Raw genomic sequence first — 14537 nt, forward strand, 5'->3', positions numbered from 1 at the left:
GTGGGAATGGATGTTTGTGTCTGTGTGTGCCTGTATGTCTGTGTCTATATGTCAGGCTGGGTATCAGACGCCACCTCTTTGGGGACACCTCAGGCCCTCCAAGGTTTGGAGGCCTATCTCCACCCACCACCACTTCCCCTGCCGGTGGCGGACCCCCTCAGACATCGGTGCGTTGGTGGTTCTTTGTGTCTGGGGGTGGGCGTCCAGGTACACACCGGCTCACTCCTTGGCGGCCACTTATCGGGGCCTGGAGCCTGGGGCTCGCTCGGGCCCCTTCGGAGGTGGGGTGCCCCCGGCCTCTCGGCCTGGGGCTCGGTCACTCAGGCACAGCTGGGGGCCGGCGGAGCTCATGGGCGCGTCACTGCAACTCCCCCTGGCTTCTGCTCCGCGGCTGCTGAGTGAGCCCTCATCTGGGACTCTCCTCAGCTCTTACTGGGACAGTGGCGCGGCTGCCCCTCTGTTGGTCTTCCTTGGTTTCTTGTGTTCTGGGGGCCTCTGGATGTCTGGAGTTTTGATCTCCTCCATACATGCTTCACACCCTGGAGGACGGGGCTGTGGCCCCCCCACACTCCCTAGCAGATCGTTACATGGAGAAACCTTCGGAATACAAGCGCGCTGATCCACACAGGTATGCACACGGGTGTTCACTGCTCGTAGACCCAAATTACACCTTTCTTGGCCGCTACTTCGAAGCACATCTGTCCTGCGTGCTGCACAACAACATTGAATATTTAGTATTTACTGCTGTTTACACTTAGCTAGATTAATGCGATGGTGTTGTGTTTAGTATGTTGCTTTGTTTTTTTTTTGCTTGTTTTCTATTTTTCTCTCAACAGGTGATCCAGGAGATTTTTATTTTTTTTTCTCCCCCCCTTTCTCACTGTCCCTCTCCCCTTCTGTTTTTCCTTTCCTTCCTCTTTCTTTCTCCCTTTCCTATCCCTCACTCATGTCTGTCCCGTCTGTAACATCTGAAAATAAAATATAATAAATAATAAAAACAAAGATCGACCAAATGGACCAATACGGCAATGCCACGATGATCCATTTGGCAAAGTAAATCCATTGGGTATCCTTGTTGGCCTTCAGACAACAATTCTGATGGCTAAAGAACCAAATGGGACAGGCAAAAAAAAAAAAAAAAAAAGATTTTACAGTAAAATCAGCCTCCAATAAACCACTCATACTCAAGGAAAAAAAAAATAAAAAAATTTTACAGTAAAATCAGCCTCCAATAAACCACTCATACTCAAGGAAAAAAAAAAAAAATGAAGTGTAGAGGGAGTAGAGCAGTGGCGAGAGGACACATCCCTGAGGTGCTCCTGTGTTGATGGTGATGCTGTTGGAGAAGCACCTGCCCACCCTCACCACCTGAGTTCTGCCAGTGAGGAAGTCCAACACCCATGCACACAGACGGCTGTTAAGTCCCAGATCCCTCAGCTTTGTGAACAGTCTGCAGGGCACTATTGTGTTAAACGCTGAACTGTAATCAACAAACAGCATTCGCACATAGTTACCCTGTTTCTTGTCCACGTGGCTGAGAGTGGTGTGTAGGACGTGGGCGATGGCATCCTCTGTGGATCTGTTGGATCTGTAGGCGAACTGCAGCGGATCTGTGGTGTCTGGGATGGAGGAGGAGATGATGTTCTTCAGCAGCCTCTCAAACACCTTCATTACTACCGAGGTCAGTGCAACTGGCCGGTAATCGTTCAGGGATGAGGGTTTGCTGTTCTTGGGCACAGGGATGATGGTGGATCTTTTGAAGCATGTGGGGACCACAGACTTCGCCAGGGACTCGTTGAAGATGTAAGTGAACACACCTGCTAGCTGGTCAGCACAGCAGCGCAGCAGACGGCCGGTGATGCCGTCTGGCCCCGCCGCTTTCCTTGTGTTCACTCTCCTCAGTGCCGCTCGGACGTCATGCTCCGCGATGCTGGTCACCGGTCTCTCGCTGATGACGTCACTGTCCTCGGTAATCAGGCGGTAGATAGCATTAGCCGCCTGGCTAACCTCGAAACGGGCGTAGAACCGATTCAGCTCGTTGGTGAATGCAGAGTCGGCGTTGATCGGCGCACTGTCCCTGGCTTTGTAGTCCGTAATGGTGCGTATTCCGTGCCACATACTCCGTGTGTCGCCCTGGTGGAAGCGGGACTCCACACGTTCCCGGTACCGGCGTTTGGCATCTCTCACCGCGCGCCGCACGCCATTTTGCCAAAGGAAAGGACGTTGCCTAATAATTATGCACACCTGATATAGGGTGTTGATGTCATTAGACCACACCCCTTCTCATTACAGAGATGCACATCACCTAATATGCTTAATTGGTAGTAGGCTTTCGAGCCTATACAGCTTGGAGTAAGACAACATGCATGAAGAGGATGATGTGGACAAAATAATCATTTGCCTAATAATTCTGCACTCCCTGTATAAAGTATATTGTGTTTATAGCTATTTGTAGCATCTGTGATACAGCATTTACTCACCCAACTAACACAATCTCTTCATTTTTATCATGCAAAATAACCACAACTTGTTATTTTTTCCATACATGTAACCAAAACTTTTTCCCAAAATCTATTGGAGACAATATATAAAATGAACAATATCTGTCTCAACATATGACATATTTATATATATTCATCTTTGGCAACAACGTCTCTGAGATGAGCCCTGGTAAAGAAGATAGAAAGTTATATAACATTGAAATAAATGTACCTTGAATTTGGAGTGTAGCACAATCAACTGAATTAAATTCACCGCTGGTCATTTTTAGTATATTTCATATATTAGTATGGTTAATGTAGGCCCTGTTGTTTTATATTCTCAAAGTGAAATGACACTAGTTTCCTGAACTATGCTATTTGCTTATTATAAACTAATATTCACATTAGTTTTGGCTAAAGGGACACAGCTTAACAAATCTTATTTTTACATGGCTGTGGTCTTTTGGCCTCAGATAGATTCCTTCATTTTTATCATGAAAAATAACAACATCTTGTTAATTTTCTGATATGTACCTATGAAACATATCAGTTTTCTTCAGTAAAAGTAAAAATAAAGAAAATGAAAAAGAAGAAAATAAAGTCAAGATTTCCACCCAACAAAACATCATGTAACGCTATAGTGTTGTGGTTGCTAGGCAACAGGAGCAGGCCTAGACCAGAGCCACTGCAGGGACTCACGGGCAGCCTTTACTCCCTAATGTTGATTTTAAAAGCTTAACATTAGAAATATTTTAATCCAGGAGGAAAGCGTGAGCATGTTTACTGGGAGCAGAAACCTCTGGGCCCCTGTTGATGCTCTACGTGGTTATCCTCCTGAAGACTGTTTCAGAAATGATCAGATCATGTTTTTAACATTTATTCAACTCTATTCTAAACACCAACTGTATATTGTCTTAGGGGCCTACTACAAAAATAAAATCATTCTAACATGTGACCTGTTTTTTTTTTGTTCAACAATGTTTGTTCAATAATAATGTTGCATATAATGTTTGTATTAAAAGATGATTTCAGACTCGACTATTTATGCTTAAGTGTATGAAGCTTACTATACACTGTGAATCAGATCATGTAAATCTCTGAATGTTAGAAGGCAGCTTATAATGACACATAGGTTTTCTCTAGATTTAAAAAAAAGATTAATATAATAGTCAGCACCTCTAGGTTTGTAATGGAAAGTCAGTGCAGACCAGTATCCGATCGTTCAGTCTGACGTCACTAGCCGTGTCTGGACCTAAACTCCGCTGCAGGTCCATATATCAAACGATCACTGTGGCATTACTGAGAGTTGAAAAACTGTCTAAAGTCTTTCATCTTTAATAAAATGATCAGCGTTCTGCTCTACCAGGTGTAACAATTGAGTTTAACATCCAGGCATCCATGAAAACGGAATTTATGACATTTAACGGAGTTAGTTAGCAGGACGTTAGCTCGCTTCTATCTAAATAGAATATAGCATGTCCTGACTGCAGGGTTTTGGAAACAAATTAAAACGTACAGCTCTGCTATCACTTCCAACATAAATGAAGACAGAAAACTAAACAGCAGTGACGTTTGTAGGGTTACTGAAGTTGAGCTAGCTGGTATATAATGATGTGCTACATGACCGCTAGCGACACAGCTATGTTAGCACAATATTAGATTAGATTAGATTAGATTAGATAGAACTTTATTAATCCCTCGGGTGGGTTCCTCTGGGAAATTCGATTTCCAAAAAAGCACAGCACCGACAGAAGTTACAGAGTTACAGAATATTATATATACAGTATATATATATATAATACACACACACACACACACATATATATATATAAATACAGAGACAATATAAATAAAATATACGAAGGGGATAAATAGAATAAATAGGAATAAAAATAAAAATACAAGTGAATTGCACATTTCAAGTATTGAGGTCTATTGCACCGTTGACTATTTACAAAAGTATTGCACAAAAGGTATTGCACAGTGAGGTGAAGAGGCACTACAGCTTAGTTGTTCCCCCCCTCCTTTGTCCTCCTGTTTCCCCTCCCTCTCCCCTCCAGAGAGGAGTTAAACAGTCTGATGGCGTGTGGGACAAAGGAGTTTTTAAGTCTGTTAGTTCTTGTCTTTGGGAGAAGCAACCTGTCACTGAACAGACTCTTCTGGTTGTTTATGGCCGTGTGCAGAGGATGCCTGGCATTGTTCATAATGTCCATCAGTTTCTTTAATGTCCTTTTCTCTGCCACTGTCACCAGAGTGTCCAGCTTCATGCCGACCACAGAGCCAGCCTTCCTGATCAGTTTCTCCAGCCTGGATGAGTCCTTCTTTGCTGTGCTGCTCCCCCAGCACACCACAGCATAGAAAAGTACTCCAGCAACCACCGACTGGTAAAACATCCTCAGGAGCTTCCTGCAGATGTTAAACAAGCTAACTTTTTTCCACTCGATAAAAGTTAACGTGAGTGTTCTCGGTGGTCAGGAACAAATGTAATCGCATGGCAGGATGCTGTAAAAGGACCAAACTTCAGCCAGGAGAACAACTGAGATAATCCATCCACAATACGAGGTTAGTCATTCATATACTGCTGCATGGGCTGGGCTGTAGTTACATCCTAAGGTTTTAAAAACTGAGCTTAAATAAATGATAAGATAAGATAAGATAAGATAAGATAAGATAAGATAAGATAACCTTTATTAGTCCCACACGTGGGAAATTTGTTTTGTCACAGCAGGAAGTGGACAGTGCAAAAGTTATGAGGCAAAAATTAGAATACAATAAGAATAAATACAGTACACAACTGTACAGAATAGAATAAAATAAAATACTATATACAGTAGAATAAAATAAAATAAATATACAATAAGATAAAAATAGAATACAAATACAAATACTATATACAACTGAGTAAAAATACAACGATGACAGAAAGGATTATTGCACTTAGTGTTATTGCATATGTATGGATGTGTGTGCTTGATCAGTTAAAGTCTTTATTATGGAGTCTGACAGCAGTGGGGAGGAAAGACTTAAGATTAGCGGTAACAAAAGCCGAGGGAGGTCAACAGTGATCACTGACTTTTTAGGAGCTTTTTGAGATTAAATAGAAGAAAATACAAAACATTAAACATGTTAACAACACAAAAGCCATATTAAACACAGACTACTTTAGGCCCGGAAGTAGGATTCGTCACGTCATCACTGATACTCTGAGTTAGCGATCCAAGATGAGGCACTGAAATTAAACAGTAGTAAAACTGTAAACTTGTAATCTTTACTGCCATCGTAGTGCAACTCACTGAATAAGCCATATACAGAGCACTGATCAGGCTCAGTCCATGAATGTGTTTTTAAGTGCAGAAAACGTTTATTATGCTGCATTGTAGTGATGCCTGAATGGCTCTAGCTTGCTAAGAACAAAAACAAATCCTGTTTTCTTTCCATCACTTACCTTGGCATCATCATTAATAAAAACCAGTCCTCTAGATGTTCACTTAATTTTATTCCAATTTTGCATAAAACACAAGATAAACTAAATACTTGTCTCCAGAGTTTTATCACCAGAGCGGAGGGATTATCTCGATGGAGCTTTGTCTCTTGATGTAAATAAAGAAACCCTGGTGGATATTGACAGACTCCTTTATAACTTTATATGGAAGAATAGAATAGATTATACTAAGAGATCAGTTGTATCAAACTCAAACCAACATGGTTCCGTAAGCTTGACTTTTCTACAATAAACAGTGTGTTTAAAATAAACTGGATCAAGAAATTTCTCAGGAACACAACATCAAGTTGGTGAAAACAATGGTGGTGTTGACCTTGTTTTACTTTGTAACTACAACATTTATAAAATCTCCTTAAAACTGTCCTAATTTAATAAACAGAAACAGAAACAGTTGCTGCTTTATAAACACAACTTTTCTCCACACAGATATGATATTTGGAACAACAGAGACATTTTATACAAACACAAGTCTTTATTTTTAGGCGACTGGTTTATTCATGGGATTCGTCTTGTTTTGCAACGTCTTAATCCAAATTTAGGTTTCATTTCTTACTCTGAATTTTTGAGTGTATATGGTCTTCCTGTTCCACCAAAGGAATATGCCATAGTGTTTGATGCTATCCCTACTGGTGTTTTAAGACTGTACAGAAATTCTGTTGTTAATGATCTGACTCCTCTACAACTGGATCCTGCTGTTACCAGATCTGTTTTCACCTTAAAGAGGAAAAACAACCGTGACATATGAACTCTTTTTCAGAAAGACAGAACTGGTGTCCCAGTGGCCGTAAAGCAAACATCTTTTAAAATCATTCATCATTTTTACCCCACCCGAACTTTTCTTGTATAATATAAAAAAGACTGATGTCCAGTGTTCATTTTGTAGCCGTCAGAAAGAAGATAGTTCACACTTATCTTTGTGCTGCTTATGCACTTCTCTTTTCTAACACGATTTTTGCACTTTTGTTGTTTCTTTTATCTATTCTGACTTCTCTCTGTGTTATGAAAAAATATTATCTGGCTTTTCTGATTACCCTATCAATAGGCAAAACGAATTTTATTTCATTAATTTACTCATTTTACTGGTTAAATTTCAAAGACATGAATCCAAATTTTCTAACGCAAAACCGTCTTTTCAATGCTTTATGAATGAAACCAGACAATATTTTAAAACTATACAACAGTCCCATAATATAAAAGCAATTCTTCTGCTGATTCAACCCCAGCCTGCGTTTTTAACCCCCCGACATTGAATTCTGTAATGTTTGAAGTGCGTTCAACGAGAAAAAAGATCCCGCAGTAACTTCCGGGTCACGTCTTTCAACATCCTATCAAAGCGTCGTGACGCTGTGGGCATACGTACAGCACGCGCTGAGCACAACTGCTTGTGCAACTGTCCTGCACGTTGACATTGAAACGCTCCGAGAGACCGCCGCGCTGCTGTCGTCTCTCACAGGTCAGTGATTTAACCTGCTGTTCATTATGTGACGAAACTACAGCTGAATATCTTCGTAATACGCTGTTTGAATTAAGTCCACACATCCGCTAACAGTGGCTGCTGGGTAACGTCAGGGCCACAACCATACCTGCTGTGTTTTTACTCTGTGTTGTTGTTAAGTCTTATTTGAAAAGCCGAATAACTCGAACACGAGAGCGGCGTGGAAGTGGGCTGTAACATGATGCTAGTGATATTAGGATAACCGGGCGGAGGCTAGTTTTGACCCGGTTAGTTGCACTACAGCTAAACCTGAGGTTACCGAGGGCGACATCAGTCAGAGTTAGCGATATAACGACAGTATTAAATAAACACACGACCTACACAGCCCACTGATCACAGCATTAGCCCAGCTGTGTTACGGCTGAGTGTCCACAGATGATCTTTGCCTTTTTCGTGTTTAAATCCTAATGTCCTGGGTGTATTTGTTCCCCTGTCAGACAGGCTAACATGGGATCCTCCTGGTCCACAGCAGAGCCCTCTGTAGTCAAAGCTGAGGCTATGAAGACCGTCTCTGCTCAGCGCTGCCCAGTGCAGGAGGAAGCTCAGCCTGTCAGAGGTACTGTAGTTTCATTACAGTCAGGATGTCATAGCGTGAAATGCTGGGCCGAATTTCTTCTTCCAAATTCTCCTTTGTAAGTGCAAGGTGAAGATGGCATGCGATTTGTGAAACAGATATTTTTTATTGCTACTAACTGCACATTTATAAAATACTCTGACGAATGTCGACAAGCCAGGAATGGAAAATCTGATAATCACTCTAAAGAGGCATCAGTGGCTGTTAATATGTAAAAACAAATACTCAAAAAACTGTCTGAATACAGTGAAATCCATATCGACAAGCTGCTGTAAGCCAAGCTGTGGCAGAGCAGCTAGCATCAGGCTGAATGCTTAGAAAGCAGAGAAGTTGCAACAAAACAGTGAATAAATGGAGCGATCTTTCCTGCACAGACTCCAGAGCTCAGTGGGGGGTTCGTGGAAAGTGAATTTCTTCCATTGTATGAGGAAGATAACAGGTTTATCATAAATGTTAGTATATTGTGACACCCTTAACTCGAGCAATTAAGAAAAGAAACGGCTTGTGTCAGAGAGAAGGTCCTGTGCACACAGATAGTGTTTTACTCCCACAGAAAACTGCATTTCATGGTATTACATAGGTCATTAGCTCTCATTCTTCACTGTTATCATAAACTGTACAAGTTTTACTGAATGATGTTGAATTATATCTTGACTGTGGTTGTGTATTTGTGTTTTTCTTAGCATCTCCGCCTTCACAATGTCCCATGCATCAAGCTCAGGCTGAAAAAGGTAGGGACTTCAGTCTAAAGGATAGCCTGTGGCTTGCCTGCACTGCAACACATTTCTATGTTCAGATGGTTGTTTTAATGAAATGATCAAACCTGTGGCTCGCACGTGTTCTCCTGCAGGTCCGGCCCACCAGGATCAGGCGTACAACTTTGTGGAGTGTCCCATGAGAGCTGCAGCAGTCACGAAGGGCGACATCGATCCAGCAAATATGGTACCTGTGCAGCTTGGAGCAAAGAGGCTTTATTTTAGAAGTAACTTTTATGTTTTAAGCTACGGTAGCCTGATCCTTAATTCGTTTTAGTTCTGATACACTGGCCTCGTTTGCTGCCACGCACTGTTGTTGTCTGCGGTGGCTCTAGTTTGTGTGCTCGTGTATTCAGCCAGCTGACAACAACATGTTAGTGTTACTTCCCAACAACACCAAGCACAACAAAAGAGAAGCAGCTTTGTTATGCGAGCTTTTCAGTTGTTTCAACACTTGACCACAGGTATGAAACACATGTATGCTGCACTGACCATGTTCTCTCCTGGAGGACTTATGGCTGTCATGCCTGACATCTTTTCTATGTTTTAAGGTCATGGCTCAGACTATAATTTATCTTTTTCCACACGTGCAGATGCCTCCTCCCAACCAAACGCCAGCTCCAGACCAGCCCTTTGAACTCTCTATCAGAAGAGAGGAGTCCACTATCCCACGTCACGACACAGAGAAGAACTGGGTGTACCCGTCGGAGCAGATGTTCTGGAACGCCATGCTGAGGAAGGGGTCAGTTGGCTGGTGTTAAGACTACTTCAGGCTACCATATTGGAAACTATGAACTTCTATTTAGTGTCTCATTGAACCTCAAAGTCAGTGTTTTTAAAAATGCTTGGATTTCACATATCGGTAGCTTTAATTATTGCAGTAGCACAGTGATGGAGAAATATCTGCTAAAGACACTGTTTCCTTTGTTCGATCCTGTGCTGCAGGTGGCGCTGGCGAGATGATGACCTCAGCAAAGGTGACATGACCAACATCATTAAAATCCACAATCAGAACAATGAGCAGGCCTGGCAAGAGATCCTGAAGTGGGAGGCTCTGCATGCTCGGTGAGTGCGTATGATCGTTTGCAGCGAGCTGCCTGTTGGTCAGAGAATTGAGCCTTAACTGATGAACATTTACCTCGTATAGTGAATGTCCATGTGGACCAACTCTGAGGAGATTCGGTGGGAAGGCTAAAGAGTACTCCCCCAGGGCCCGCCTCCGACACTGGATGGGGTGAGAATGAAACATCCTGATGCACATTTAATAATTTTGGCTGTGTTATGTTTCTCGTTTGGGTCTGCATTGCCAGCTGCTGGTCCGCTATAATGAAATCAGGGAAATGCGGACATGCCGCGCAAAGCAACCCATGCAGCGGTCCATTAAAACATGATGCATGTAAACCTCATGTTGGGGAAGATCCTGGTGACTAATTGAGTTTGTCTCTCTGCAGCTACGAGCTGCCATTTGACCGTCACGACTGGATCGTTGACCGCTGTGGGAAGGAGGTGCGCTACATCATTGACTATTATGATGGAGAAATCAACAAGGACACCTACCAGTTCTCCACCCTGGACGTGCGACCTGCTTTTGACTCTTTAGAAGCTGTGTGGGACCGTATGAAGGTGGCCTGGTGGCGCTGGACTTCCTGAAGGACTCTGGCTCATATTTGAGTCGCAAATTTTCAAAAACTGTTGTTACCCATTTCTGCTCTTTGTAACTTGTGTGATGCTGAAAAAAGAAACGAATCAGACCTCGTAAAAGATGATTGGATGTAGAAGAGTTTGTCCAACAGGTCATACAAGACCCTGTGTGTCTATGAAATCTATTGACTTGCGCTTAAATTTAACTGCTTGCTTGCTTACAGCTACCTGACTCTAGGTAATTTGAACCTCATCTAGCAACAGAAAGTTTAAATGTTTATTTTTCTCAGTTGGGACATTGAGACAAGCTTTAAAACCTGCCAATATTCCTTTATTGGCTAATGGTCATAAACCAGAAATCTAGGAAAGTTCATATGTTGTGTTTTAATAAATCACCTTTTCTGTGTTTTGTTTGTAAACACTGCGTATTTAATTAAACCATTTTTATGGGCCAGAGAGGTTAAACTACCTGTCCAGAATGAATTCAGTCCCCTCCTGTGAACTGGCAGGACCTGGTGTTTGAAACCAGGGTATTAGCAGCTGGTCCTGTGGGTTGTGGTGTGGAGGTCTCAGAGAAAAGGCCATGAAGCAAGCCTAATGAGCTACACTGAACCTAAAGCTGGAGATTTCAGTGACATGGACATGGTTGACTGATGTCCTGTAATCATTATGACGCTATAATTTGAGATCCAATAAATAAAATAAGTTTTTGTACAAAGTATCGGATCAGTATCGTCGATACCACCCTGAATATTACTTGGTATCAGATCGGAAAGAAATTCAGTGATATCGCACATCACTACCACTGATGTAAGAACACAGTTGTGTGAAAGAAGCAAAAACTTCACTGCATACTCGGCTGTGGATGAAAGTACAGACATGATGGACACTGCACAGCTGACCATCTTCATCCGTGGAGAGGAAATATTGAACATTAAATAGATGCACAACGACAGGAAAAGACATTTTTTTTAAATGTATGTCAAAGTGTAACCGACATGAAACTGCTCTGGTTAAGGCACTATGCTGACACGAAGATGAGAAACGTAACAATGACAAACACACGCTTGATGGAAGTGTTTATAAAAAGCTATAACTCAGAAACTATTGATAGAATTGTATCATGTCTCTATAAGGGTCTAATGGATTTGAAACCACATTCGACTTCATATATTAGAACAAAATGGGAGAAGGAAGGAGGGATAAAAATATTAGAGGAAGAATGGACGGCAATATGGAGGTATCAGTGGATGTGTACCAGCTCACGAAAGTGGAGGGAATTCGGCTGGAAGTGTCTAATTAGATACTTTATAACACCTTCTCAGAAGTCTCATTATGATGATAACCCCCCTGCTTGTTGGAGGAACTGTGGAAATCAAAGTGCAAATCACTACCACATTTTCTGGGACTGCTCTATCTTGAGGGATTATTGGAGAGAAATACATAATGCCTTACAGGATATCTTTAAATGCGAAATACCCCTCGAGAGTAAGACTATGTTCTTTGGATATATACCTCAGGAATGGCCTAAATATGATAAACATTTAGTAAATATTCTACTGGTGGCCTGTAAAAAGAGTATCACCAGAAAATGGTTATCCCCGGAGAGCCCAAACATAAGTACATGGATGGAAATCTATAACATGGAAAAGATAACAGCTTCTGTTAACCACAAGCTGGAGAAATTTACATCATACTGGGAAAACTGGGTCAAATATATCACGCCTCATAGGCCAGATTTATTTTTACAAACCAATAACTGTGATGTATGAGAGCATATATTTATAGGATCACCCCCTACCAACACATCCATTTTTGTTTGTTTTTTTGTTTTGTTTTGTTTGTAGGTTTGTTGGTTTTGTTTGTTTTCTTATTTTGGATTATGTGATTGTTTCAATTGCTTCTATAGTTGTAAATATTCTCTCTTTATGACTCGGATGTAAATTAAAATACTATTTCGGTATCTAAGGCAGATAACCTAAGCAAGAAGTATGCTTACATGATGTACAGACTGATGCATATATACCAACAAGACAGTGTACATCACTGTGACAACAGCGTTTGTTTTCATTCAAAGGCTTTATGGTTTTTCCTATAATACCTGGTGGGTCGGTCTCTAGTCGGGACGATTTTTTGTCCCAGTGCAGCCCTGGGTGCGATCCACCGGTGGTGATACTTTGTGAGTTCATGATTTAACAATCAGCTCTCATATACTCAGGCCTGAAAAATTGAAATTGAAAGTGCTATGAAATATTCTTACTGGGAACAGTTGTAAAGTGTGCTTCTCCAGGATTATAATGGGCTTTGGAGAAGTTCACTTCTATTGGACACTGACCACATGAGATGGTAAGTCCTGAGTCTAAAAGGATTGCACCGAGTCAATCCAGTCCAAAATCATAAAGAATTGTTGATGACGTCATCTTGCTGATGATGGATACTCGAATAAGGCAAGGCAAGTTTATTTATATAGCACAATTCAACAACAAGGTGATTCAAAGTAAGTAAGTTGCGCGTGAGACTCCACTGTCAGCAATATCTGGCATGGATGTGTGTGACTGGACTGTGATGGACTGACGATGTGGACTAAAAGTTTTGACTGACTTGATACTGAGACAAAGACTGCACCAACCTTAGGATTAGTAAATGTCGACAAACAATTCACCCAGCCTGTAAGAGAAGGGTGGATGTTTTGTTTTGTTTTATTTTTGCAGGAGCGGGAGCATAAGAGAGGTTTATTGTTTTACTTTTAACTACAACTCGTTTGTGCTTCTATATCTTTTCCCTTCTGGTCTGTTTGTCTTTTGGTAAATGGACTGACTCTATAGCACTTTTCAACTCTCCCAGAGCACTCAAAGCACTTTATAAAACATGCCATACACTATGCTTTAATTGCTTTATAAGCATCCTCACACACATTCATCGGAGAGCAACCTGGCATTAGTGTCTCGCCCATGAATACTTGGCACACAGACTGGGGCAGCCAGAGAGCGAACCACCAGCCTTCTGATTATTCTCCCTCTTGAGCTACAGCCATATTTGGTGTTATTGTGACATTTTTATTTTTCAAGTGCTTTATAAATGAAGTAGTGATGGGCAAATGAAGCTTGGGTTGAAAACAGGTTAATTACTCAAAGCTTTTCAACCCAGTCCTCTTTAGTGACATCTGGTGGCCAAAAATATGAAGCACAGCTTAAATCTACAACTTTAAAATAAAGTGCTTTGTTGTGATTGGCCACAGGAGAGAGCTGAGTTGGCAGCCTCTGTTTAATATCAGTGATAATTCTGTGTGACACCAGGCTACCACTGTGGTGCATTGAACATGTAGTTTTTTTTGGGTGGTTTTATTTTATTTATTTTTTTAATGTCTATTTGATTAATACATTTTGAGGAATAAACCTTCCTTGTTTAAACATCTGACATGGTGTGGTTTCTCTTCGATGTGACTTCTTGAGATTTGTAAACATAATGGATGAAAAATACATTTTATATAATAATATGCAACAGTCTTACAAAAGGCTGGGAGCATGCTTGTGCTGTAAGTCCCTACATTCATGTGATTATGTAAGTAACCAGTTGACAGGTACATTTATATATAATATATTATAATGAATACAATAATATTACATAGACAAAGAGCTGTTTTGTGCAGAATAAGAGACAAGCAGGTACCTTCAGAGGAATGGGAAGTCCTCGTCAGCATTCATGTCTTTCCACACAAAGTGGGGAGAGAGATTGTCATGATACGTTGTGTGGCAGGCAGGAGAAGGACCCAATAGCAAAACTCACAGACACGGGGATGAACTCAAAATCACAGCTTTAATGCTGGAATGGCAGAACATAGGAAATACAAAACTAAACTGGGAAAAGTAAACTAACATACGCGGAGAGACACAGGGAGATCCACACAACATGAGGGAGAACGCGACGCCGAACAGAGGAAGACGCAGACAGAAATACACAGAGGGTTAACGAGGAAAGTGGGAACACACGGGGAACACAGGTGACACAGATAACCATAACGAGACAGGGCGGGGTGAACTGAACATGACATGTAGAGGCAGAGGTTCCGACAGGAGGAGAGAGAGCACGG

At 41.5% G+C, this 14537-nt stretch overlaps 1 protein-coding gene across 2 annotated transcripts; it reads left to right on the forward strand.

Annotated features, from left to right (window-relative positions):
• The first annotated feature begins 7263 nt into the window (after nt 1-7263).
• On the forward strand, nt 7264-10853 carry hccsb (holocytochrome c synthase b). 2 transcript variants are annotated; one of them, XM_026180782.2, is made up of 8 exons: nt 7264-7435; nt 7919-8033; nt 8735-8782; nt 8902-8993; nt 9400-9548; nt 9752-9871; nt 9954-10040; nt 10258-10853. In XM_026180782.2, the coding sequence occupies exons 2-8, from the start codon at nt 7925-7927 to the stop codon at nt 10454-10456; spliced, it is 804 nt and encodes a 267-aa protein (XP_026036567.1). In that variant the 5' UTR covers nt 7264-7435; nt 7919-7924; the 3' UTR covers nt 10457-10853. The 2 variants fall into 2 exon arrangements, with proteins under 2 accessions (XP_026036567.1, XP_026036568.1); XM_026180783.2 differs by having other exon boundaries at nt 7305-7435; nt 7915-8033.
• Nucleotides 10854-14537: the final 3684 nt, after the last annotated feature.

This window comes from Astatotilapia calliptera, chromosome 9, assembly GCF_964374335.1.
Source record: "Astatotilapia calliptera chromosome 9, fAstCal68.1, whole genome shotgun sequence".
Taxonomy (NCBI): domain Eukaryota; kingdom Metazoa; phylum Chordata; class Actinopteri; order Cichliformes; family Cichlidae; genus Astatotilapia; species Astatotilapia calliptera.

What these genes read in the sequence shown, in the direction of transcription:
- hccsb (XM_026180782.2), top strand. Translation starts at nt 7,925, where the DNA reads ATGGGATCCTCCTGGTCCACAGCAGAGCCCTCTGTAGTCAAAGCTGAG. An exon ending in TCAAGCTCAGGCTGAAAAAG is followed by an intron (nt 8,783 to 8,901) that starts GTAGGGACTTCA and finishes GTTCTCCTGCAG; the next exon opens with GTCCGGCCCACCAGGATCAG. An exon ending in TGGGAGGCTCTGCATGCTCG is followed by an intron (nt 9,872 to 9,953) that starts GTGAGTGCGTAT and finishes TACCTCGTATAG; the next exon opens with TGAATGTCCATGTGGACCAA.